Source organism: Hemiscyllium ocellatum, chromosome 2 (genome assembly GCF_020745735.1).
Source record: "Hemiscyllium ocellatum isolate sHemOce1 chromosome 2, sHemOce1.pat.X.cur, whole genome shotgun sequence".
Taxonomy (NCBI): Eukaryota; Metazoa; Chordata; class Chondrichthyes; order Orectolobiformes; family Hemiscylliidae; genus Hemiscyllium; species Hemiscyllium ocellatum.
Window position 1 is genome coordinate 89,317,577 of NC_083402.1, and position 27,234 is coordinate 89,344,810.

A 27,234-nucleotide genomic window follows, 5' to 3' on the forward strand; every position below is an offset into this window, starting at 1 on the left:
TTTGTTTTGTTGCTAAAAATTGATGAATGCTTAGGTCTCCATTCAGCACAACCATTCTACATGTTTATGGCTGGAACATTTTTGCAATGAATTCCATAAATCTGCCCATTCATAAATTTACCAACAGTGTCTGTTTGTTAGGCCAGCATAACTCTTTCTCCTTTCCACTAAGAAAATGAGGACAAGCTATAGAAGATATTTCTAAACAATCTAGTTAGAGATGGTTTTACACAACTCAAGCAGTTGAACCAGGTCTCAGGGTTGAGAGGTCAAGATACACCACAAGATCACAAGCCTACTCAAGCTGTGAAAACATGCCAATTACTGAAGGCACTTGTCTTAGATGGACCTGAAATAAGAAGTCAACTAATAAGAATCAGCCCAAAATTACAACAGTCAAGTTAGGTGTTACAATCTTTAGGTACTATTAACTTTTAAAATAAATTGTGACATGGCGTAGTTGTCAGTTAAAATGAACAAGCTTTTTAAAATAAATAAAAGAGCAAAATACGTTCCATTAAGTTGACAGTATAGTTTGTTTAGAGCATGAGTCTTTGTAGAGTTCTAACTTTTAAGGATTTGATAGGCTTAAGAATCTCTATGGTGTATGATTCTATACAACCCAGCAAGAATTCCTTGCATTACAAAATCTTTTAAGCTTCATTCAGTTCTATTCTGGGAACAATTCAAAAGGGTATCACTGCTTTCTAGATTCACTGATTTCTTTTGATTATTCCAGCTATTCTTTGCCATACAATATTTTATTTGTCATCTTCCTTTGTATTTTGGTTAAAGTAATCCTCCAAATTCTTTACTAACCTAATGACTCTGGATTCCACAACTTCAGCACAGATTTCCCTGCAACTCATGCACAGTAGTTTAAAACATTGTTGGTTTCCTGCTATGATTTCAAACTGCAAATAATCTCAGCACTTCTCAAACTCCATCTGCAACAAAATAAACTACTTTTGAGGGTATTTCTGTAAATTACTTCCTTTACCTTTCAGCTAAACAAATCAAATTCTATAGAATCCTGAAATATGGCTACCAGCGCGTCCACTATTTCTAGGCTTCTTCCTTGAGCATTCCGGAGATGTAAATTATCAAGGCCTGGCGATTGATCAGCCATTTAATTCCATCAATTGCCCCAACACTATTGTCCTACTAATATTGATTTCTTTTAGGTCCCCCCTCTCACTAAATCCTGTGTTCCCCAACACTTGGGATGTTATTTGTAGTCCTCCTTTATGAAGGCAAAAACCTAAATATATATTTAATTAGACTGCAACTCTTTGTTCCCATTATAACTTCCCTGGTTCCTGACTCTAATGGATATTTGTCTTCACTATTTCTTTTCTCTTTGTATATCTATAGATGCTTTTATAATCAATATGTATGTTCCCTGCGAGCTTACACTCATACTCTATTTATGGGGTGGCACAGTGGTTAGCACTGCGTTCAATTCCTGCCTCGGGCAACTCTGTGTGGAGTTTGCACATTCTCCCTGTGTCTGCGTGGGTTTCTTCCAGGTGCTCGAGTTTCCTCCCACAGTCCAAAAATGTGCAGCTTAGGTGAATTGGCCATGCTAAACTGCCTGTAGTGTTAGATGAAGGGGTAAATGTAGGGGAATGGGTCTGGGTGGGTTGCTCTTTGGAGGTTTGGTGTGGACTTGTTGGGCCTAAGGGCCTGTTTCCACACTAAGTAATCTAATCTAATCTAATCTCAGTCCAGAGGGTGGTTATAGTCAATGTTTGGCAGCAGCCCCTAACTGACAACAGTCCCTCTTCAGTCAGGACTACATAAAACTTCTGATTTAGCTATTTGATTGAAGCACAAGCAGTGTGTGTTTGTCATACAAGTTGATGGCATATACAGTCGACAATGCTGTGCAACACGTCTTTGCTTTAAGAAACAAGGTGAGCTGGTACTGTTAATTTATGCATGAAATAGAAATATACTAAAAAGACAGGTAGGCAGTGATGCTGTGAACATCCAAGTAAACAAAGTTTGCCTGTGTACAGTAAGATGCCAGGAGCATTACAATGTCAGGCTCAGTGAATTGTAAAGTATAGCAGTGACATGCTAGTATCTTCAGAGTTTGTAAATGATCAACTACAGTAAATGTAATGAGACTGATGTTTTGCCACTGGTGACATCCATGGACAGACCGGTGACAATTGCTGTCTGCAGACAGTGTCATATGACATTAGTGAATGAAGTTGACACAGAACCCCATAGAAGCAACAGGCCAGAACACCCATCATGTACCTGCTGACTTATGTCAGGAGCTTGTGCCATCTAGTCTCTCACCAGTGTTTTGTAGAATTGGAAAATGCATGTAGGAAAGATCCTCACTGCTTACCAGTGAGATTCACAAGCTGTTGAAACTTTAAGGGGACAAATTTTATTTTCTGAAATTCAAAGGGTCAAATCACTTCATTCTCACTATTCACCTACAGCCCTCACCACTCAAGGGCTGGAAAAATTCTTATTTAAATTCTAAAGCTTTCTTGAATTCTGGGCAATCATAATCCTATTATCCTTTACTGGAATACCTACAAATAATTTCTGAAAACCACACTACCAATTATCTTTTCTCTGTGGCACCAAATTTAAGATGCTAGGTTGACTCAAGTGTAGTTAACTTCAAACTTGTTTGAATGATTTACTTCAGAATTACTTGTAATAATTCTTAAATCAGATACCTCTTTAGTTCAAAATTAGTTCTTAAAACTCTCACCTCACCATGAAACTAAGCATCAGGGAACACATTAACCCCTTTGCAAATGCTACTCAGTGGTACTCCAGATGGCTCCTTCCAATTTCTGCTGATAGTGTGGTTATCAGTCTTCTATCGATTTATTAGCCAGATTTGATTTGTCCTGCTTTGTGCACAAAGCTAGGCAATTTTCTACATTGGCATTTATCTGACAGTGTTCCAGGTGGATTAAACAGTTTGAGCGAGGCAACGTAGCAAGTTCTTGGAGCACAGTCTTCAATACCATTGCCAGAATGTTGTCAGGGCCTACAGCCTTTGCTGTATCCAGTGTCTTCAGAGATTTCCAATGTCAAATGGACCATGAACCTGTACCTAATGAAAATAGCAAGGAAGTGGATTCTTTCAAATCTCAAACAGTAGTGACCACAAGTTCTTGTAACCCCTCTTTTTTTTATCATCCATTTTCAATTGCTTTAATCAATAACCTTCCTTCCATCAACAGGTCAGATTTGAGGATGTTTGCCAAGGATTTGCACAATGTTCAGCATCATTCACAATTCCTCAAATACTGAAGCAGCCCATGTTCAAATGCAACAAGACCTGGACAATATTCAGGCTTGGGCTGACAAGTGACAACTTGTGTCACACAAACACCAGGCAATCACCATCTCCATGCAGAGACAGTCTAGTTGCCACCCCTTGACATTCAATATTACAATCAATCAATCAGTCAGTGAATCCCCTAGTAACAACGTCCTTTATAATTGACCAGAAGCTCAAGTGGACTCATACTAACAGTGGCTAAATGAGCAGATTAGAGGCTGGCAATATTGCAGTGACTGACTCACCACCTGACCCCCAAGCCTGTCCACCATCTACAAGATACAAGTCCGGAATGTGATGGAATACTCCCCACTTGCCTGAATGGATGCAGCTCCAACATCATAAAACATCCAAGACAAATTAACTTGATTTGGATCGCATCCACTCCATCTGTAGTAGCAGTGTAAGAAACTCAAAAGATCCTTGTCAGTATCTTCCAAACCCACAACTACTTCCAACTAGGACAAGGACAGCAGATATCTGGAATTACCATTACCTGCAATTTCTTCTCCGAGCCACTCATTATCCTGACTTGGAAATATGTTGCTGGTTCAAATTCCTGGAATTCCCTCTCCAAAGGTATTGTGGGTCAACTACAGTATGTTGAACTCAGCAATTTAAGAAAGCAGTTCACCACTACCTTCTCAAAGGCAACTAAGGATGGGCAGTAAATGCTGGCCAGAAAGCGATGCTCACATCCCACAAGTTATATTTAAAAATGTGTACAATTCTGAAAGCATTAATTTAAAAATGTATTTGCCACTAATTCCACTGTGGCTGTGCCTGCTTTGCCAGACGTATTGTGAAAACTCAAAAGTATATAATTTCTACAGTAGTTACAGCACTGGGGAAGTGCCAAACTTCTGTGGAATTGAATTAACAGAACAGCATAATGATGATACTTGTACTCATTTAGGACAGCAGACCTTACAGCAGGTAAAACATTTAACTTTTTTCAAGATAGGCTGGTAAGAGTGTCATTCAGGGTCTTTTAATATTCCTAGTACCTATTATGTTGATATTTGTTTAACATTTGAATGTTTTTCATTCAAATGTTATGCTAATGTAAAGTCCCACCAAGCAATTATTTCCCAGAGAATATCTCAATTGGCTGCCTACACATGAATGATAAATGACGGGTGTGTAGAGCACATTTATTTCTGGAAAATCACAGATTACCTAAGGAAGGAAACTGTAGCTAAAGACCATAAGACATAGGAGTGGAAGTAAGGCCATTCAGCCCATCAAGTCCACTCTGCCATTCAATCATGGCTGATGGGCATTTCAACACCACTTACCCACATTCTCCCCGTAGCCCTTAATTCCTTGTGACATCAAGAATTTATCAATCTCTGCCTTGAAGACATTTAGCATCCCGGCCTCCACTGCACTCCGCGGCAATGAGTTCCACAGGCCTACCACTCTCTGGCTGAAGAAATGTCTCCGCATTTCTGTTCTGAATTGACCCCCTCTAACTCCAAGGCCGTCTCCACGGGTCCTAGTCTCCTCGCCTAACGAAACAATTTCCTAGTGTCCACCCTTTCCAAGCCATGTATTATCTTGTAAGTTTCTATTAAGTCTCCCCTTAAATCTTCTAAACTCCAACGAATACAATCCCAGGATCCTCAGCGGTTCCTCGTATGTTAGGTCAACCATTCCAGGGATCATCCGTGTGAATCTCCGCTGGACACCTTCCAGTGCCAGTATGACCTTCCTGAAGTGTGGGGACCAAAACTGGACACAGTACTCCAAATGGGGCCTAACCAGAGCTTTATAAAGGCTCAGTAGCACAACGGTGCTTTTATATTCCAACCCTCTTGAGATAAATGACAACATTGCATTCACTTTCTTAATCACAGACTCAACCTGCACGTTTACCTTTAGAGAATCCTCAACTAGCACTCCCAGATCCCTTTGTACTTTGGCTTTACGAATTTTCTCACCGTTTAGAAAGTAGTCTATGCTTTTATTCTTTTTTCCCCCAACCTCGCATTTGCTCACGTTGAATTCCATCAGCATTTCCTGGACCACTCTCCCAAACTGTCTAGATCCTTCTGCAACCTCCCCACTTCCTCAGTACTACCTGCCTGTCCACCTAACTTCGTATCATAGGCAAACTTCGCTAGAATGCCCCCAGTCCCTTCATCCAGATCATTAATATATAACATGTACAGCTGCAGCCCCAACACTGAACCCTGTGGGACGTCGCTTGTCACCGGATGCCATTCCGAAAAAGAACCTTTTATCCCAACTCTCTGCCTTCTGTCAGACAGCCAATCTTCAATCCATGCCAGTAGCTCACCTCGAACACCATGCGTCCTCACCTTGCTCAGCAGCCTCCTGTGTGGCACCTTATCAAAGGCCTTTTGGAAGTTTAGAAAGACCACATCCACTGGGTTTCCCTGGTCTAACCTACTTGTCACCTCTTCAAAGGAGATAGGTGGCACTTCAACTCATGTTATTGAACTTACTTTGCACATTTGAGATTTATTGATTTTCCATAAACAGACAAAGTAGTGTATGTATTCTGCAGAATTTAGAATAATCCCAATGGTGGTCATCAACTGGACTGTCACTGCATACAAACATAACTAGTCATTTTTCAATTTTATATTAGGTGCTGAAGATTTTTTTCATCTACAGACATTTATTATTTTACCTCTCTGGTTTCTGAGAACTACATGCATCTCGGAAAGACAGAACTTTCCTGGTTCCTTCTCATCTTATTTGATTATGCTTCGCACCAAATAAGTCCATTTCAATGGATTTAAAATTAGAGTTAACAGCTTTAAAATTTAATTTTAAATGTGTAATGCTCAAATGAAGTATAAAAACATAATTAAATATGTAAGTTATTTATTAACATCAAAACCAAACCAAATTTGAATACAATTCCAAATGCCCAAAAACATTTCAAATATAAGTATCTGGAATTTAATTAAATACACAGCAATAAGATTGTTCACACATTTTGGTAATATAACTATGAATGAGGTTTTGAAAAACCAATCCACAATCAACTCTAGAGAGAAAAAAAAATTCTTATTGGGTATCTTCCAAACAAACTGCAGGATAAAGTACCATACTACTCAGGTCACGATTTGGAGGTGCCAGTATTGGACTGGGGTGTACAAAGTTAAAAATAGTCACCTGATGAAGGAGCAGCAGTCTGAAAGCTAGTGCTTCCAAATAAACCTGTTGGACCTGGTGTTAAGGGATTCTTAACTTTGTACATACTACTTAGGCAGGACCTACAAAATCAACAGCTATGCAATTTACCATGTAATGCTATTGAAAGCTAAATTAGTGGCCAAGAATAAAGTTACCTTATTCTAAAAAGGTGGAAACATGACCAACAAGAGGAGATGAATAAAAATTTTATTACCATCAAATAGAATTAACAACAACCCAATTTGCAAATAACTTCTATTAGCACAGTAGCAAGCTTCACCAAGTAAACATTTATTGACAGAACAGTAAAGCCAACATCATTTTAATGACTTCTCATAACTTCAGGAACTTTTTTAAAAAAGCCATGTCATTCCCGTGCTCAGAAAGTCACCAAATCTAAGTGAGAGTAGGTTCCTTCCTGCCCTTTTGTAACACAGCAATAGATTTCCCAAGTAGAAAATACACTTTAAATAAAAATACAAAGGGAAAAATAAAATTGTTTCATCAGGATAAAGTTACCAAGCTTATTTCAAAATTTAAATGAGAAAAATGTATGAATGGAAACATGAATACATTGTTTTAAAAACAAAGACACAACTGATTGCCCTTGTTGAGATAGCTAAAACAAAAAATAATGGAATATAATCTGCTTCCTTGTTAAAAGAATTTGGCCCAACAGGTAAATCTTATTCAAGTGGTGTTTTAACTTTAGATGATGGAAAATTTATCTTTCAGTGAAAAGAAAGAGGAATGTGCACCCCAACCTCAGAATTCTCATGCACTGGTATTGCAGTGAAGCAGATTAAACAGCTTTAATGAGTGAAAGCAGCTTGAACTCAGTTTTCAACCCTGTCACTTCAAGATGCCAACACTGGATATTTTTTGCAAAAATTCAATTATATTTACTATAAGCTTGTAATGGGGACAGCGACATCGACAGTTAAAATTTTCATATCTTAGTAATTTAAAAAGCTATCCAACCAAGAAAAAAAATCTCATCAATAGTTTTTTTTCTGCAAACATCCAACAGTAGGTGGTGCACTTCACAACAAAAATACACGTAAAGATTGGCCATATCTTATATTTCAGAACCTTTTTTAAACAATGGACCTATCCTTGAAATCTGCTTCATCAACAGATTAAAAAATAATTCTCTTTTAAGATTTATAATTGATGATATATTTAAGATAGAAATTCTTTAATTCTACATTGGAATTGATTCCTATTATAACGGACTTGATACTTGTAAGGAAATAAAGAGGTGCTAATATCTAAATATTATACTAGTATTTTGACAGTGAATGTAATAAGATTTAGAGCATCAAATTTCAATATTGGTCTGCTCAAACATTCACCAAGAGTCTGAATTACTCTCAAACAACTGCTTAAAAGTTTATTACTAAAAATTTTGTTCAAAATCAAAATCTCCTACACTCTTGACTTCCTAACTATTTATAGAATGCCCACTGCATATGATCAGTTCCAGTTCATTTTATTTTGATTTGAAGCCCCTATCATTTGTAAAGAGAGTTCAAGCATCATCAACCAAAAATGTGCAAGAGGGTTTTCTTCACAACATTGATTCCAAGTTATTATTTTCAGTTTTAAGAATTCTGTTCACAGCTTCTTCACTGTGTCTTTCTAAATATTCAAAAATAAAAAAGAAGTGTTAGTATCATTATTTAGAACTATAAACAATCATGTTGACAGCCAAGTCAAAATTAAGGGAGATCTTTGTAAATGAAATTCCAATTCGTATTACAATGTCTGGTAATGGATACACTTTGAAGGTCATCATTTAGCTTTCAGAAGACAAAGTCTATTATTACACAGTTCATACCATACACTCCAAGCATTTTTTTAAAAGATTACTTAGTGTGGAAACACATTGATTGATTTTCAGCACCTGGAGGAATTATTTAACCTTATACTAGATGTACAAAGCTACACAGTCCTGCATCTCTAACCAAGCTATACATGCTCCTAGCGAACTGCTAGTGTGCATTTCAATATTTTTAAGAAGAAACAGGAACATAGTGGAACTGAAGCAGAGGCAAACACACAGAATCCAGAGCATTTTAACATAGAACAATACAACGCAGAACAGGCCCTTCAGCCCTTGATGTTGCACCAACCTGTGAACTATTCTCAGGTCGTCCCCCTACACTATCCCAGCATCCATCCATGTGCTTATCCAAGGATTGTTTAAACCTCCCTAATGTGGCTGAGTTAACTACCTTGGCAGGTAGGGCATTCTATGCCCTTACCACTCGAGTAAAGAACCTGCCTCTGACATCTGTCTTAAATCTAACACCCCTCCATTTGTAGTTATGCACCCCCGTACAAGCTGACGTCACCATCCTCAGAAAGAGACTTTCACTGTCTACCCCATCTAATGCTCTGATCATCTTGTAAATCTCTATCAAATCCCCTCTTAGCCACCTTCTTTCCAATGAGAACAGACCCAAGTCTCTCAGCCTTTCCTTAGAAGACCTTCCCTTCAGACCAGGCAACATTCTGGTAAATCTCCTCTGCACCTTTTCCAATGCTTCCACATCCTTCCCGAAATATGGCGACCAGAACTGTACACAATATTCCAAGTGTAGCTGCACTAGCGTTTTGCATAGTTGCAGCAAGGTATTGCGGCTCTGGAACTCGATCCCTTTACCAATGAAGGGTAACACACCATATGCCTTCTTAACAGCACTATCAACCTGGATGGCAACTTTCAGGGATCTATGTATATAGACTCCAAGATCCCTCTGCACTACCAAGAATCTTTCCATTGACCCAGTACTCTGCCTTCCTGTTATTCTTCCCAAAGTGCATCACCTCACATTTAGCTACATTGAACTCCATTTGCCACCTCTCAGCCCAATTCTGCAGTTTAGCAAAGCCCCGCTACAACCTGCAACATTCTTCCAAACTGTCCACTACTCCACCAACTTTAGTGTTAACTGCAAATTTACTAATCCATCCATCTATGCCTGCGTCTAAGTCATTTATAAAAATGCCAAACAGCAATCCCAAAACAGATCCTTATGGCATACCACTAGTAACGAGACTCCAGGCTGAATAATTCCCATCAACCACCACTCACTGCCTTCTTTCAGAAAGCCAGTTTCTAATCCAAACTGCTAAATCACCCTTAATCCCATGCCTCTGCATTTTCTCCAACAGCCTACTGTGTGGAACCTTATGAAAAGGCTTAGCTAAAGATACTGAAAGATATTATGTCTCCAAGGTTTCACTTGTGCATGAACAGTCAAGCAATAATGTTTTGTTTCATTGGATTGAATCCACAATCTCAGTCTGGAAGAAACTGTGCGCTTCAGAAGGTTGTGGCATCTGAACAAAATAATCATGTTGGCATTAATCATGAATCGGTGTTAGTGGAAAAGTAGTACCAATCAATAGCATTACAGAGGAACCTCGATTATCCAACATTCAATTATCCGAATATTGAATTATTGAGCAAGATCGCAAGGTCCCAATGCTTGGCTAAACTACGTTATCCAGCATTTGTTTATCTGAAATTCAGTTAATCGAATGAAATACTCCCTGCCTGTGTCCTTCGGATAATTGAGGTTCCTCTGCAACTGACGAAACCAATATTAGAAAATATTAAGTTGTACAAAGGAAAAACGAGGACACTAGATGGAGGCTTAGGATAACTGGAAACTTGAGAAACCAATTCTGAAATCAGAAATCAGTGTACGGATTGTGAAAATCCAGGAAAAAAGGCAAAATATTAAAAAGTATGCTTTATATAGAGACATTTTATCCACTAGCCAGAAAATGAACTTTCTATCAGCATCATGAATGTACTCTTGTTATGTACCAGAAACAAAGGTCACTAGTGACAGGAGAAGAAGGTGCAATGCCAAGACAAAAACAATATTAACAATAAAGGAGAAGGCATGAGATTCCTGCCTAACTCAAGATTTTTATAGTAAGTTAAAGTTAACCCACTTTGTTATTCCATTTTCAACATTAGTTAACAGTGCCCTTAGTCACCTTTAGCAGTTTTGTTAAAAATTTTCGCACAGTATATGACATGGAGTCTCGTGACCCAACTGGTTCATTATAAATCAGTTTTTTTGACCCTTCTAGCACATGGCAGCTCACAGTTCAAAAGGGCATACTCTTGCTGCTTTTTGTTATGCTTCCTAATGGCTGCTAACACCATCTCACTGCAAACCACAAATCTGTGGCTTTTATCCCTCCTCCACCTTCTCAGGTGTTGGTGGCATTCCATTTCGCTGCCTCTCCAGCTTATGACATCTCCTGTGTCGAAGCTGCTCATCCTACCTCATTATTCATTTCTCAACCCCCACTCACTAAGGGCTCAGGAGACAGAAAGCAAGAGGCTCACTGTGAGGGAGGCTAAGGGAATGGAAAGATCAGCATGCAGAGTCAGCAACTGGGAAACAAACAGGGTGTTGAGAGGGAGGATAACAGAGTGGGAAGATGTGGTGCTGGCAGATGATGTGGGGGATTGGCAGCAAGCAGGAGGCAATTAGAAAAAAGGATTAGCATATTTTGTTTATATTTTAAATATATTTTATTTAAAATGTTGTTTTATTTACCAATATTGAAATTTAGCAATGTAAAATCCTTTAATTTACAAAACTTCATTTTCTAATATGGTGATACAGTACCTAAATACAGTTTTTGCATTGCTTTTAATAGGAAAAAAGTTAATTGCCTAAAGTTGTTTCACTTAAAACTTGCACTTCTAGAATGTAATTACAACTCTAAAATGAGGATTTGCTGTATGTAAACACACTGATCCTGATGAAGGGCTTTTGCCCGAAACGTCAATCTTCCTGCTCCTTGGATGCTGCCAGAACCGTTGTGCACCACTTTAATCAAGAATCGGGTTTCCAGCATTGGAGCCCTGGTTTTTACCTGTATGTAAACATTATAGAAGGTCGTTTTTTTTCACTTTTCTTCAAAATAAAAATACTTAACTAGACATCTGTTAACTCATTTGCAAGTTCTGCTTCTTTGTCATTCTCAAATTCTGCAACATTGCCCTCATCTCCATTATAATCCGCAGTTTCTTTCCCTTTCGATGTATTCGCCAGCTCTTTTTGATTTTGATACTCATCATCTGCAGTTTTGGAGGGAGGGGAGAAAAGAAAATGCAAATAAAGTTTAGTTATCAGGGAGATTAAAAATAAAAAAACTGACAATATTCCTGACGTAATAAATGAACTGTGACAATTAGAACTCGACTAACCAGTGGAATTGGATTGGGCTTGTACAGAGATTCCATTTTTATATTGGCAAATGTCATTGTTGGTTATAATTATACCATTTCAAAACACAAACATCAGCCACAATCTTACTGTATGACAAAGCAGGCTCAAGGGTTACTCTTTTTGCTATTTGTTCCCAGGAACTGTAACTAATGGGCCAGTAACTATAATGATCTAGGAGATCAATACTTAGAAATATAGCAACCAGCAGGTCTGGCCGTCTCAAACTTGGATAGTCTAGCAGCCAGAGTGTCTATTCCTAGAGTTAAGATTTAAGAACTCAAAAAATAGATGGACTTAGTCATTTAGCCTCTTCTGACTGTTCTACCATTCAATAAAATCATGTTCATCAGAATGCATCCTCACAATGCCAATTCCTTACTAGTCATCTGAAACTTTAAGTTCACTAGTAAATTATGTCCAATAACTCCAAACATTAACAGCCAAAGGAAAATTTTTCCTCATCTCAATCTTAAGGGGACAGATTCTCACATTTAATGTCTCATGTAAATGGAGAATGTAATTCACCCCAAGTAATAAAGTGGCAGCCTAGGTTAAGCACCCGAGTCCATCATAGGACTTGGGCTCACACCTTTCAAGTAGCTTACAGATTTAAAAGGAGAATTCACTTCAACCTACTTTCAGTAAATGACTGTCATTTGCTCATCATTGCAACTCTACCCTGGCAATTACAAATGCAAAATTATAGTATACTGAACCTGTATTTCTTCTGGAATCTAAATTTTCATAGTCAAGCCTTGTTCGATTTTTATCTTCAACCATGCCTGCAAAACAATCGCACATTAACGCAGTTTTGATGGTTCTTGATAAATGAAAATATTAGGGAAGAGATTTTCTTGTGGTCAGGCTACACAATGGGTCATGTGGGAATCAGTCATTCTGTTTTTTTCTCAAGGTGGTCAATTAATTAATTGCCACACTGCCAAATGATGGTAGTAGGCATGTTCTCGAAGTTCAGAACCAGAGACACTTACAGTTTTAAAAGAGCAAATTGACATAAAGGTTGAAAAGGGAGAGGATACTTTAAAAACAGAACCATCAACTTTCCAACATTTTTAATTTGTAAGTTGTACAACTGTATATGCACAAATAAGGAAAGGTGTGGTACAGGGAAGAGAAACCTCCACTATTTTCAATGCCTGCCCAACTCTGTTCCTAATATCAGCATAGCCTAAAAATCAAGATCGTACTACTCTAGGGTTACCCTGAAGGAAAAGAACTCAATAAGTACAAGTGCAGCAAGTGCTAAAGCTTTCAGAACATAGCAGATTAAATACCTGAAGGCTCTCTTTAACAGGTACAATCAAGGAAATCCCTAAAGCTTTCTACAGCAATGTCAGGGATAAAAGAATGACAAGGGTAAAATTAGGGCCAGTCAAGGACAGTAGTGCGAAGTTGTGCTTGTAGCCCAAGGAGATAGGCGAGGCGGTTAATGAATATTTTTTGTCAGTATTCACACAGGAAAAAGATAATGTTGTCAAGGAGAATATTGAGATACAGGCTATTAGACTAGGTAGGATTGAGGTTCATAAGGAGGTCTTAGCAATTCTAGAAAGGGTGAAAATAGACAAGTCCCATGGGCCTGATGGGATTTATCCTAGAATTCTCTGGGAAGCTAGGGAGGAGTGTGCAGAGCCTTAGGCTATGATCTTTATGTCAGCATTGTCTACAGGAATAGTGCCAGAAGACTGGAGGATAGCAAATGTTGTCCCCTTGTTTAAGAAGGGGAGTAGAGACAATCCTAGTAATTATAGACCAGTGAGCATTACTTCAGTTGTGCACAAAGTGTTGGAAAGGATTTTGAGAGATAGGATTTATCATCTAGAAAATAATAATTTGATTAGAGATAGTCAACAAGGTTTGTGAAGGGGTAGGTCGGGCCTCACAAACCTTATTGAGTTCTTTGAGAAGCTGACCAAACTGGTGGATGAGGATAAAGCGGTTTTTGTGGTGTATATGGATTTCAGTAAAGTGTTTGAGAAGGTTCCCCACGGTATTGCAGAAAATACAGAGGCATGTGATTGAGGGTGATTTAGCAGTTTGGATCCGAAATTGGCCAGGTGTAAGACAACAAAGGGTGGTAGTTGATGGGAAATGTTCATCTTGGAGCTCAGTTACTACTGGTCTGTTTGTCATTTTTGTAAATGACCTTGATGAGGGCATTAAAGGATGGATTATTAAATTTGCGGATGACACTAAGGACAGTGGAGTTGCGGAAGGATGTTGCAGGTTGCAGAGGGACATAGATAAGCTATAGAATTACGCTGGGAGGTGGCAAATGGAGTTTAATGCAAAAAAGTATGAGATGACTCACTTTGGAGGTATTAACAGGAATACACAGAGTACTGGGCTAACGGTAAGATCACTGGGAATGTGGATGAGCAGAGAGATCCTAAAATGCCGCCACTCAGGTTGACAGGAGAAAATGAGGACAGCAGATGCTGGAGATCAGAGTTGAAGAGTGTGGTGCTGGAAAAGCACAGCCAGTCAGGCAGTATCCAAGGGCAGGAGCATCCTAATGAAGGGCTAATGCTCAAAAGTCAATTCTCCTGCTCCTCAGATGATGCCTAACCAACTGTACTGTTCCAGTACCACATTCTTCAACCCAGGTTGATAGGGTTAAGAAGGTGGAAGGTGTGATAGCTTTTATTGGTAGATGTGGTCATATTGCAGCTGTACAAAACTCTGGTGTGTACATTATATGAGGTACTGGAAAGGGTGCAGAAGAGATTTACCAGGATACTTCTTGGTATGGAGGAAGGTATTATGAGGAAAGATTGGAACCTGTTTTTGTTAGAGAGAAGCTCCAGAATTGACTGAATAGAGACATACAAGATGATCAGAGGATTGGATAGGGTGGACAGAGAGATCCTTTTTCCTCAGATGGTGATGGCTAGCACGAGGGGACAGCTTTAAATTGAGGGGTGATAGATATAGGACAGATGTCTTTGCTCAGTAGTAAGGGAATGGAACGCACTGCCTACAACAGTATTAGACTCGCCAAAATTAAAGCCATTTAAATGGTCATTGGATAAACATATTGATGATAATGCAATAGTGCAGCCTGGTTTCACAGGTTCGTGCAACATCGAGGGCCGAATGGCCTGTACTGCGCTGTAATGTTGTGTTCTATATTCTATCTTTAAATTTAGAGATTCCACTCCTAATTCTTGTCAAAAACAGAATGCTTCACACTTTCTGCTACAATAATATCAAAAAGCCAAAGCATAAATGAATGGCGTAAGAGTTGTATCTGCTAGCACAAATGCATTTTTAAAACCGTCATTATTATATTCAAAACAATACAGAATATTTCATCCACAAGTTAAGGGGAAAAAAAACACAGTATAAAAGTCAGAATGCATTGAATCCACTGTTCTGTCTTAAAAAATGAAAAACTTTAAAATGTTTTAAAAATCCAGCTCAAAGTCAAATAAACTTCAATAGAAAAACTACACTTCCAGGTGTTCATAATTAAATGAACGAAAGGTACATTCAAAGTGCGTTTTAGAATTCATACCTGTATCTAGTAACTTATTTGCAATTTCTTGAGCAAACTTTCTAGACGTTGCATCATGTTCAAATTCACTTATCGTTTCTTGATGTTCAACTTTATTTATTTTCTCAACTTCGATCAGATCTGTTGGGTCATTGCTTTGTCTTGAGAACAGTTGTGCTTTATCTGATGGTTCAATGGTAGCTTGTCTTCCTGTATGTTTGTGTTCAGTCTGCTGGACAGTGATTTGGAAATTTGTAATTCACTTAGATGTTTAGAAATGAATTACCAACTTTAAAAGCTGCCATATTCTATTTAGTTTAAAATATTTTTGCCTTGTTAGAGAGAGGCCAGAGGAAAAAGGGAGGAAAAAAAATTTGGGTTTGTGATGCTTTCGTTATTGGATTTATGAAACTGGCCAAATGAATTATTTCAACCATGTGCTCTAAACTGTCAATCCTCTTCCAAACACGAGTATCACCATTGTGTATTTCTGGTTAAAGGAAGAAATGACATGCACTCCAAAAATTGCACACTGATGATAGAACTGAAATAATCTGAAATGCAGGGATATTTGTTCTAGAAATAACATGGTGGTATGAATAACAGGCAATATAAATGGAACTGACAGAAAGACACATTGAGGTTTAGACAGTTCAGAATTTGAGTATTTTTGAAAAATATCATTGTACAAGCTTTTCATTTTGCACTCACCTAGACATTTCACAAGAATACAAATTCAAGGTGAATATCAACATTTATACTGCATGAGAAAAAAAAAGTGCAGACTGGTTGACAAACTGATAAGTACAGGTGCTGTCATGGAGAATGCTTCTGTCAGTGCTGATTGACAATTAACAGCCAGGTTTTGTTAGCCTGGTTGGTTTAAAAGTTAACTCAGATTAGGCAATGTATTGCCATAAGGAATAATACAACAGTTACCAGTTGGTCGATTGTTCAAGTTGAAACAACTGTATTGTGTCAACCTGCCTTGTTTAAAATTTTGTTTCGCGCATTGGTCTGAGAAATGAACCAGTGAATCACTACCATCTACTTTACTGAGTAGAAACAAATGACTGTTCTGTCTGCAAAGAACAGACCCTGTGTATTAATATATATAGCTCCCAGTACATGGGGGCACCACATTAAACCCTACCAACAATTTGTGCACATGCACTATAGTTGTTTCAATTAAACAAGATACTTAACATTCATTTACTGATTTATTTCTTACAGCATTCTTTGCTTAATCGGAGTCAACCTGCCTGGTTTAAAAGTTAAAAAGTCTAGCTTTTAACTATAAAGTATTATTACTGGGTACATTTGCCATGGGAAGACCTCTACCAGAGTCCACTGTCAACCAATCAACACTCCTATCATGCAATGTAAATGTTGGTTTGTCCCTTAAATATGTATTCTTATGAAGTGCCTGCTTGAGTGCAAGATGAAAACATCTTGATAAAAGATAACATTTTTTCAAGCAATACAAACATAACCCTATATTCAGGGTCTATAAATTTGGGCAAAAGGAAGTACAAAAGTAAGTTAAGCTAGGGCACTGCAAATACTGTTTGGACCTCAACTGGAGTGACAAATATGTACTGAATTTTTGGCACTCCACTTTGGAAAGGTCTTGGACCAGGTAGAAGAAAGATTTACTAGAATAATCATAGAATTGAAGAAACAAGAGAGGTTGGGATTGCTTTCTTTAGAATACAAAATAGGATAGGTTGTGAACTGATGGGAAGAAATTGTTCTCCACTTAGCCAATGGAAATATAGATTTAAGATAATTTCCTCAAGATTAGGAACATATTGCCTGGAAGGTGATAGAAGTGCGTTTAATAGTTACTTTTAAAGGGGAAATGAGAAAAAGGGGAACAGCTGCAGGCCAATGGAAAAAAGACAGGGACGTAGAATTGGACAGCTCTTCCAAAAAAACAGGACTGTACAAGCTAGAGGGCTTCAATAAAATGGAAGCTCCACATGCCTTCAATATCTACTACCTCTATCAGCAGGAGTTGCTTCTTCTATTGCTACCATGGCTGTGCACCTGTCAGTTGGTGGCAGTACTGGTTCACATTTCATCATTGTTTATGCTATTGACCAAGCACTAACCACCTCACTTGCTGCCTCCTCTTTGCCAGACACTCCTGAGCTCTAGCAATTTTATATCCTTTAAAATAAAATTGTTTTAATCAAACTGAGCTTCCAATTGTTTATTACATGATTACTTCAAAGAACAAAATTTGTGCTTCCAGTTAGCAGCTGGATGACTTGTCTAGACTTTTTTAGTCTAAGAAAAGCCCACTTCTTTTAATAGGCAACTTTATAAACTATAAAGGGTAACATTCTCCTTGTTTGTTAGTACAAATCACAGTTCTCATGGAAATACATAGGTTATAGTAGCAATGCATATTAGCTTCTGGCTCACGTACTTACAGCACAATTGAAACAAAGAAAACTGCCTTGCATAGCGTACTTTCGGACGTTCCCAAGAAAGGTCAGCGAATTAGCATTTCTACACAGATTAAACAGAGTTGCAGAGGTAGCCACTTTTGAAATCAGTTTACCTGCTTTCTTACAAATTAATGAATATCTCAGACAGGCAGACAAAGGAGCGATTTGAATTTGCTAGCTAACTTTACCAGATCATAGAATCAAGATGTGTCTCTACTCAGAGGGACAAATGCAGCCTTCCATAGATATTAGATTTGTTCCAGCATGGCCAGGGTCAAGAAGAATCATCAAAAACAGGTTTCACTGCTGGTAGGTGGTGATTTAATGTAGTCTGCAAAATTTGAGGAAAGGGTCTGGAGATAGTCATTTAAAGTTACTACTAAGCAGAATGGTGATACAGAAGGGCATTGGAAGCCAGGAGCTAATATGCATTGTTACTACAACCTATGCAATTCCATGAGAACTGTGATCTGTCCTAACAAGTAAGGAGAATGTTACTCTCTATTGTTAATAAAGTTGCCTACTCAAAAAAGTGGACTTTTCTTTCACTAAAAGTCTAGACAAGTCATTGTTTCAGCTGCTAACTGGAAGCACAACTTTTGTTCTTTGAAGTAATCTTTAGGTAAGATCACAACACATGTAATAATAATAATTAGATGCTCAATTTGATTAAAACAATTTTATTTTAGGAAGGCAGGTGTACTTAAAAGGATATAAAATTGCTTAGCTTTCTGTGTTAAAATGTTAACTGTTGTAATTGAGTTTTGTGCAGACAGCTCTGAACAAACATGCTCTCTGTTTCAGATGTGCTACCCTAGATTGTCAAATCTGTTAACACGGGAAGACATAGAAATTGTTGACCCTATCAATATGAAAACTTCAACGTTCGCTAACTATACTGCAACAAGTCAGCAATTGCAGTCCTGTGACTACAAATAGGAATAGTAACAAACCCTAGACAGGCAATATTTTGCAGACACAGGACCACAAAATATAGCAGGAACAGGTTTGCTAAAGGCTAAAGTAAAAGGTAAGTGGGTCAACAAATGCACACCACTCGTGCATACCTTTGCACCCACCTTTTCTAAATGCCACAAACTTGGAGCAATTATTTCAAAAGGTAGTTCATTGTTCTGTGTGAACACTTGCTACTTTTTAAATTCATTGTAAGTTTCTTAGAATTCTCTTTTAAACACATCTGTTTTGCACATGAATTGTCACTTTGTGGGTTCTGCACTATTTCTATTATCAGCCACTGCAAAGTTCTAACAACAAGCAGTTGATCTGAACGTTCCAATTCCAACAAATATATTTGAGACTAAAGGATAGAGTGCACTACATAAAGAAAAAAATAGAGCACATCCAAAGCTTTGGTTTGAAAGCAGACTATAAATATATTGTGTTTTTACCAATAACTTGCTTTGATTGGTTGATTCAGCATTTCTGTTTTCAGGTTGAAACTTTGTAGTCTCCGCCAGCCTCTTGTTTAATTCCTTAATTTGTTCTTCATACAGCTCTTTCTGATCATTTATTTGGTTACTGCACTGAGTACTGAATAGTCAAATAAAAATAAATCAACAATTCATTTATTTGCTTAAAATGGTCACTTAATTTGCTTACCGACTTACATCACAATACTGAGTAATTAAAATCCAAAGTTCCAAATCTCTGCAAAAATACTACAAAGATTCAGTACACCAAAAAATACTCACCAGAGCTATCATCAATACAGAATAAGTTAAAATTTCAAGTTGGTGTAAGTTTCTCAAAACTGGGGCAAGTTGGGAATGTAGAAGTTTTTAAAATAATTCACATGGAGTACGCAAGAAAGAAAAGAGACCACTTGCAATATTATAGAAGATAAGATGCATCACATGCCAAAAAATGTAGGGGGGGGGGGGGTGAGATTAGGGCAAAATAAGGAAAGAATTAACCTTTGACTTAAAAGAAATGGTTGAGGATTGATCATATACAGATATTTAAAATTAAGATGGGTTTTGATAAAAAAATACTTCCTCTTATGAGGAACAGCATAACTAAAGACACTTATACATGGTAATCACCTACAAATCCAATAAAGGAATTTTAAAGAACAGTAAGAAATTAGAACTACAATAGAATGGTTGAAATAAATAGTATAGGCATGTTTAAAAGAAATTGTGCAAGTGTAAGAGGGAGAAGGGAATATATACAATGGCAGATTTAGATTAGAAAAGACGAGAGGAAAGGCTCAAATGGACATGAACATCAGCACAGACTGGCTGGGCTGTCACCCATCTGAGTTTTATATTCTACGTAATCCCAAATATGTAACTAGGATTAATCCCACAATTCAATAAAAGTAAATTGGGAGATAATTTTCATAATTTCTATTTATTCTACATTTATTAGCTTAATAGGCACAACAAATGACAAGCAGTAAGCTTATGAAATCTGCCAATGGCAAAGCCAATCAATTTTCCAGCTACTTTTTATGAAGTATATTTGCATGGTTATTCAAATTAAAAAAGACAAGTTATTTCTGCCCCTACATCACAAGAGTACAAAATTAACTATTACTGAATTTCTGTATAAGTACTGAAGAGTTCACGTACTTACACATCATAGGTTAATTTTTTTTGCAGTTCCTGCAACTTTTGAGTTAAATGGCTATATCCTTTTTGCAGCTCCTGAAATTGTTCTGAAGTAAAAAGGAAGCATCTATCAAAATACAGTCAGAGAATCAAAGTATCATTAGACTCCAAACAGATTTCTAGTTAAATTCCTCAATGGAATCAGAAACATAATATGAACAATTGTCTTTTTAAAAAACTTCTAAAGATGTTTCTAGTCAAGCCATGTTGTGTTCTGACTTTGTGAAGCTCAAGCTGTTTTAATTCCATTTCACTTTGTCTTCCTTTATTCTCTTTACAATAAAAGCCTATTTCTCTCTTTATTTCAATTTGTTCAATCTGTACCTTTGTTTTTCCCCCTTTATATTTTTTCTCCTCTTTCTTCCAATTAGCACTTCATTTCTAACTGAATTTCACAGCAATCTTCTCTTTCTTTCCTCAGTGCCTCCATGCATTCATTTCTAACAAATCACACATTTCTTTTAAATTCAAGTACATTTTAGATGATCTCAGCTAATGATAATACTAGACAAATCAAAATCCAGACTGAAATCTGGTTTGATACATTATTTAATTTTCTTTACAATGGAGGTCAGTAATCACTGAATATATTCACAAGATGCTGCCAATGTACTTTTCAGAAAAGAACATAAAAGGTTTATTGTACAAAACGAAAGGACTCTTTAATTATACAAGAAATATTAGAAAAATCTCATTGCAAATATCAGAAAGATTCATCTTTTACCTCAACATTACCATTGCATATACTCAAATCTTCGTAAAAAGCTATCCCATTGGCATGCCAAAATTTTTGTTCAGTTGCATGGCTGTTGTTGGTTTGCATTCAGAAAATCTGAGCTTTCAATACAAGCTATTTTCCTCAGTTAATGTCTGTCCCTAAGACCCTTTAAACAAACTGCTAAATTGGCTCACTTAGCATGTGTTCCTTAAGCAAGTATTCAACAGCCATTTAGTGGTCTTCCTTTTCAACACTGCCACAGCCTTCTGCTTCTGCAGACTTCTTCCCAGTCTTCTCAGCAACTCAGGACATCTCCTCAGTTTTGGCAATTGCCAGTAATAACCTCTATTACACTGGACCTCTTTCCTCTGAATGAGTCTGCTTTTGGAGCCATCTCTCTCCAAAACTGTAAATTGTAAAATTTAAGTCAGTAAAAACCTTCACAATTATATCCCTGGGTATCAAGCTGCTGGCCATTTAACTAAAATCACAAGACTTGTAAACGTTTAACTCAATGTACTCAATGCTCAAAATGACCTGGTAACCCATTAAAAAATAAGTCAGATTCAAACAGAATTGGAACACAAAATCCATTTTTTCTCTACTATAGAATCTAAGTTCTCAAATAATAATGCATAATAATTTTATGCAAGTTCATAAAACTGAACTAACAGGGTGAATGTGGATTCTCGTCATTTTGCAACATCAGCATTGAAGGATTAGATTAGATTAGACTAGATTAGACTTACAGTGTGGAAACAGGCCCTTCGGCCCAACAAGTCCACACCGACCCGCCGAAGTGAAACCCACCCATACCCCTACATTACCCCTTACCTAACACTACGGGCAATTTAGCATGGCCAATTCACCTGACCCGCACATCTTTGGACTGTGGGAGGAAACCGGAGCACCCGGAGGAAACCCACGCAGACACGGGGAGAACGTGCAAACTCCACACAGTCAGTCGCCTGAGTCGGGAAGTGAGCATACAACTTAACCAGCCCATATATTCCTGCTTCATTCCTTGCCCCCACATTTTTTTTTTAAATTCACTTGTTGGACGAGTGAATTGCTGAATAACCAGCATTTATTGCTTGTCCCTAGTTGCCCTTGAGAAGGCGATTGTGAACTTAGTGTCAGAGGTCTACAGCATGGAAACTTGCCCATGCTGTCAGATTTCACAATTAAAACTAGTCCCATTTGTCTATGTTTGGTCAATATCCCACCATACTTCTCCCTTCTACTTACCGGTCTAAGTGTTGCTTAAATGACAAAATTGCTTCTACCACAACCTCTGGCAGCCTGTTCCAACACACAAACAAATTGTACCCCCAAACCCTTTTGTGCATCTCACCTCTCACATTAAACCTTGTCCAACTTCCCTACCGTGTGAAAAAGTTTTTGGCTATCTACGTTATCTATGCCAGTCATCATTTTATAGACCTCTATAAAAGGTCAATTTTCTGTCTCCTACACTCCAGAAAAAATTGCCCCAAACTATCCAAACCTCTCCTTATAAATCAAACCTTCCAGTCCAAGTAGCATTCTTTTAAATCTTTTCCACACTCTAAGTTTAATTAAATCCTTTTGAAAGCAGGGCAATCAGAAATGCAGGGTGTATTCCAAATGTGGCCTCACCAATGTCTTGTACAGCTGCAACAAGACGTCCCAACTCCTATACTCGCTGACCAATGAAAGAAAGCAAGCAGGAAGCCTTCTTCACCACCCTGTCTACCTGTGATTCTACTTTCAAGGAGCTATGAGCCTGTACCCCTTGATCTCTTCATTCCTTAACGCTCCCCAGAGCCCCAGCATTGACTGTGGAAGTGCTGCTCTGATTTGACCCATCTACATGCAACACTTTGCATTTATTTAAATTAAACACCATCTGCCATTCTTCAGCCCACTGATCAACTTCATCTTGATCTCACTGCATTCCCAGTTAACCTTTACTGTCCAGTGTACTATCAATCTTGGTGTCATCCACAAACTTACTAACCATACCTCCTAAATTCTCATTTAAATCGTTTAAAAGAAAATTACAAATAACAGTGGACCCAGCACCAATCCCTGCAGCACACTGCTGGTCACAGGCCTCTGGTCTGAAAACCAATCCTGTACCACTACAGTCTTCTACCGTCAAGCCAATTTTGTAACCTCTCCTTGGACCCTGAGAGATTTAATCTCACTCAACAACCCACCATGTAATATCTTGTTAAAGACACTGCTACAGTTCATGTAGACAATATCACACTGCCTTCATCTACTTCTTGATCATCCCTTCTGAACCTCTGCTGGCCATTTGCGATGATGATGTCAGTGAATGCCATGGGGTGAGAGAGCTAGATTGTCTCTTGCTGGAGATGGTCGTTACCCGACATGTGAGTGGCACAATTGTCACTTGCCTCTTGCATGCCCTAATTTCAATATGTCCTAATGTAGCAACACCTGAACAATATAATGTTTCAGTATATCAGGAGTTGTGTACAATGTTCAGCACCAGTGACCATCCGTATTTTCAATCTTAGTTGAAAATCACAGTTGGAAGCAGCTGAAAATGATTAAGCAAAGGACACTACCCTGTTAACTCCTCCAGAAATATCCTGACACTGAAATAACTAACCTCCAGCAATCATAACCATCTTTTGTGCCAGATATGACTCCAACCAGCAAACAGATTTTCCACAATTCCCAATGCCTCCAGTTTTGTTAAACTCCTTGGTGCCACATTCAGTCAAATGTGGTTCTGATATCAACAGCAGTCACTCTGATCTCTTGGCCATGTTCAACTAAAGCTTTAATGAGATCAGGAGCTGACACACCCTGGCAGAACCCAAACTGAGTGTCAGTGAGCAAATAATTGCTAAGCCAGGGCTGCTTGATAGCATTGTTGATGACACTGTCCATCAAAGCTGCTCATCTAAAACAAATACTGAAATGCCACCGCCTGCAGGATGTTCTGGTGCTTACATATGTCAACAGCTGATACTGCTACTTAAAGGAAAAATGCAATCCTGAATACTATAATGAATGAAAAACATCTTTACCTTGCAGTGTTTGTATAGTCCTTGTGCTACTGGTAATGTTTCTATTCAGAGCTTCCTTTAAATGAAAAGCAAACAAACATTGATTTAAAAAAAGTTAGCAATCTGAACATTGTATTTGCATTGACAAATCTATTCATTTTGTTTTGTTTTTCATTTGTAATCTATAAACATTCAAACAAATTACAAAACTATTATTGTAGTATTTAAGACAAAGTGGGCGGCACGGTGGCACAGTGGTTAGCACTGTTGTCTCACAGCGCCTGAGACCCGGGTTCAATTCCCGCCTCAGGCGACTGACTGTGTGGAGTTTGCACATTCTCCCAGTGTCTGCGTGGGTTTCCTCCGGGTGCTCCGGTTTCCTCCCACACACATAAAAATGTGCAGGTTAGGTGAATTGGCCACGCTAAATTGCCCGTAGTGTTAGGTGCAGGGGTAAATGTAGGGGAATGGGTCTGGGTGGGTGCGCTTCGGCGGGTGGGTGTGGACTTGTTGGGCCGAAGGGCCTGTTTCCACACTAAGTAATCTAATCTAATCTAATTAGATGGTCTTCCTGTGTACCACCAAATAGAGCTCTGTGCTGGAAACTGCAACATTGATGATAGCAAAATTAATATTTGCTTCGTTCATTTCCTCAAAGCTACCTCAATTTCAGTTCCAGGTGTAGACCTCCAATCAATCAATAACATTCACTTTGCGATATTTACTCAAGGGAAGTAACCTCCCCTGTAATGCAAAACTAAATTCTACAGCTCTGTAGCTATCCAGTTACTAAGCTTCTGAATGTAGTACATCTACAGTTAAGTAGGATCATCTGCAAGTGTGAAACTGTACTAATTCCATATGTGAGCACATAAATGTTAGATTACAAGAAAACTGAGCGGACCCAGTATGTTGACAAAATTTGCCTACGCACAAGAGTAGCAAGTTAGGAGACCCTAGAAAATCGAGTGTGTTTGCCATGGATGAATACTGATTGAGCTTTCAGTAGTGGCATAATGAAACCCGAAGAGCACTAGGAAATCGCAACTCATCATATTAAACCAGTGTGCGTCAAATCTATACATTAAAGCTGTAAATATGTTAATAATTGAATTCTTTTTCCACTTCCATCTCTGAAATCTGGTTTTGCATTTCTAACAAGGTGGTTGCGAGAACAGTTCCTGCCTTTTTAACTGTACGTGTAAGCCGTTCATCTTGCTTTATACTGTATTAATACCACTAATGTAAAGGCAAAGTCAGAAGCAAATGTTACACAGTGAATTCTCACTTAGTGTAGTTGCAGTAATGAAAACCCCAACTTTACATTAAACAACTTTAAGTGAATCATCAGTTCCTACAAGAATCAATGGAATTAGATTTTTTCAAATACTTCTTGCCTTGAAAAGCCAATATACAAGTTGAAATGCTGTACAATACTTGCACAGCAGTGCGCATTCAATGCTGAAATAGCAAGCAAAATAAAGTTACTAAATATAAAAGAAATACCTTATAAATTCAAAAGAAACTATTACAGGGCTATGGAACTAGTTGGACAGCTATTTCAAAAGAATCAGACTAGATGTGATAATCAAATGACTTCCTTCTGTGCTGCATATTCTATGATCATAGGCTGTGATAAAGCTCCTGAGACTGATCTTCATGACCATCTCTCATGCCGCATTTCCTATCTCAGGTTCAGAAATGTTATCCAAGTCCTTTCTTCTGCAGATGTAGAAATAAATGCATGATTTTTTAAAAAATATTTTTGTAACCTATCAATCACGAGATGCTGAAATATATATTTTTTTAGATTACTTACGGTGTGGAAACAGGCCCTTCGGCCCAACCAATGCACACTGACCCTCCGAAGGGTTACCCTTTCACCTAACACTACAGGCAATTTAGCATAACCCTTTCACCTAACCTGCACATTTTTGGACTGTGGGAGGAAACCGGAGCACACCCACGCAGACACGGGGAGAATGTGCAAACTCCACACAGACAGTTGCCCAAGACAGGAATTGAACCCGGGTCTCTGGGACTGTGAGGCAGCAGTGCTAACCACTGGCCACCGTGCCGCCCACATCTTCACATCTCACCAGAACTCTCCTCAAAAAGGTAAAGGTACTTCATCTTTCTCTAGCATTAACCACACTAACTGCTTTATTCTGGTGATCTGGCTGCCATCTTCGATGCAAATGCACAACCAGTGACACTAATCTTATGTATTCTCTCACTGCAACAAGTCAAATGCACATAATATCACCAACTAAGAGACACGTTACTATCTTTGGTTCTATTTTCACGAAGCAAATACAAAATTCTACCCACAGCAGGAGCTATAGAAACTAAGCAATTTTCAAAAAAATCTAAAGTATTAATCAATTTGTAATGCACAAATATTGATTTTGCTACTGAACTGCAAACTCAAGTCATTTCCAAACATTTTTGTAGGTCCATACCAGTTAGCAACCACACTATGAATGCCTCCCTTAACAATCCCCTAAAAATACTAAACTATATTTTTTATAAAGTGCTTTTCCCTATGTCAGGATGTGCGAAAATACATTACAACCAATTAAGTATTCTGAAGTACAATCACTGCTGCAACATAGGAAACTGGAGAAGTTTACGCTGGTCTGCTCAGAGAACAGACATTTGAGAGAGGTGTTCAAAATCACAAGGGTCTGAAGAGAGAAAACTACCACTGGCAGAACAGTTGAGAACCAGATGACATTAAGTTAGAGTGAATGCTAAATAACCAGTTAGTGGCTATGAGGATAGACAGTGAGTGGTTAGGATCCGGAATACACTGCTTGAGCGTGCTATGCCAGCAAATATAAAAATAAACTGGATTAACAAAACTGGGCACTGGGCCTAGTAGAGAACCATCATGGACAAGGCTAGCAAAGTGATTGCTATGCTGTCACCATTCAATAAACTTCTATTTGTGTATAAAAAGCTTCTACAAATGTATCATTAGAACATTCAGATAATTGGTTACTGCTGAAGGATGAATATTAACTCAAAGCTATCGGAGCTTCTTTGTTTATCTTCAAAATAGTACTGTGGAATCCCATATAACCACCTCAAGTAGCAGTTGCAGCCTTGATTGAGTATCCCA

At 38.1% G+C, this 27,234-nt stretch overlaps 1 protein-coding gene across 2 annotated transcripts in view; it reads right to left on the bottom strand.

The window, feature by feature from the left end:
• Nucleotides 1-6,683: 6,683 nt before the first annotated feature.
• Nucleotides 6,684-27,234, bottom strand: part of golm1 (golgi membrane protein 1) — a 31,998-nt gene continuing 11,447 nt past the window's right edge. Inside the window, exons 2-8 of one of the 2 annotated variants that reach the window (XM_060838268.1) lie at nt 24,132-24,186; nt 20,332-20,413; nt 19,143-19,284; nt 15,299-15,506; nt 12,477-12,542; nt 11,468-11,609; nt 6,684-8,134 (exon numbers count right to left, since the gene is read on the bottom strand). In XM_060838268.1, the coding sequence (XP_060694251.1) occupies nt 8,134; nt 11,468-11,609; nt 12,477-12,542; nt 15,299-15,506; nt 19,143-19,284; nt 20,332-20,413; nt 24,132-24,186 (696 nt within the window). In that variant the 3' untranslated portion in view covers nt 6,684-8,133. Of the gene's footprint in view, nt 8,135-11,467; nt 11,610-12,476; nt 12,543-15,298; nt 15,510-19,142; nt 19,285-20,331; nt 20,414-24,131; nt 24,187-27,234 lie in introns of both variants that reach the window. The other variant, XM_060838260.1, reaches the window with a different exon arrangement.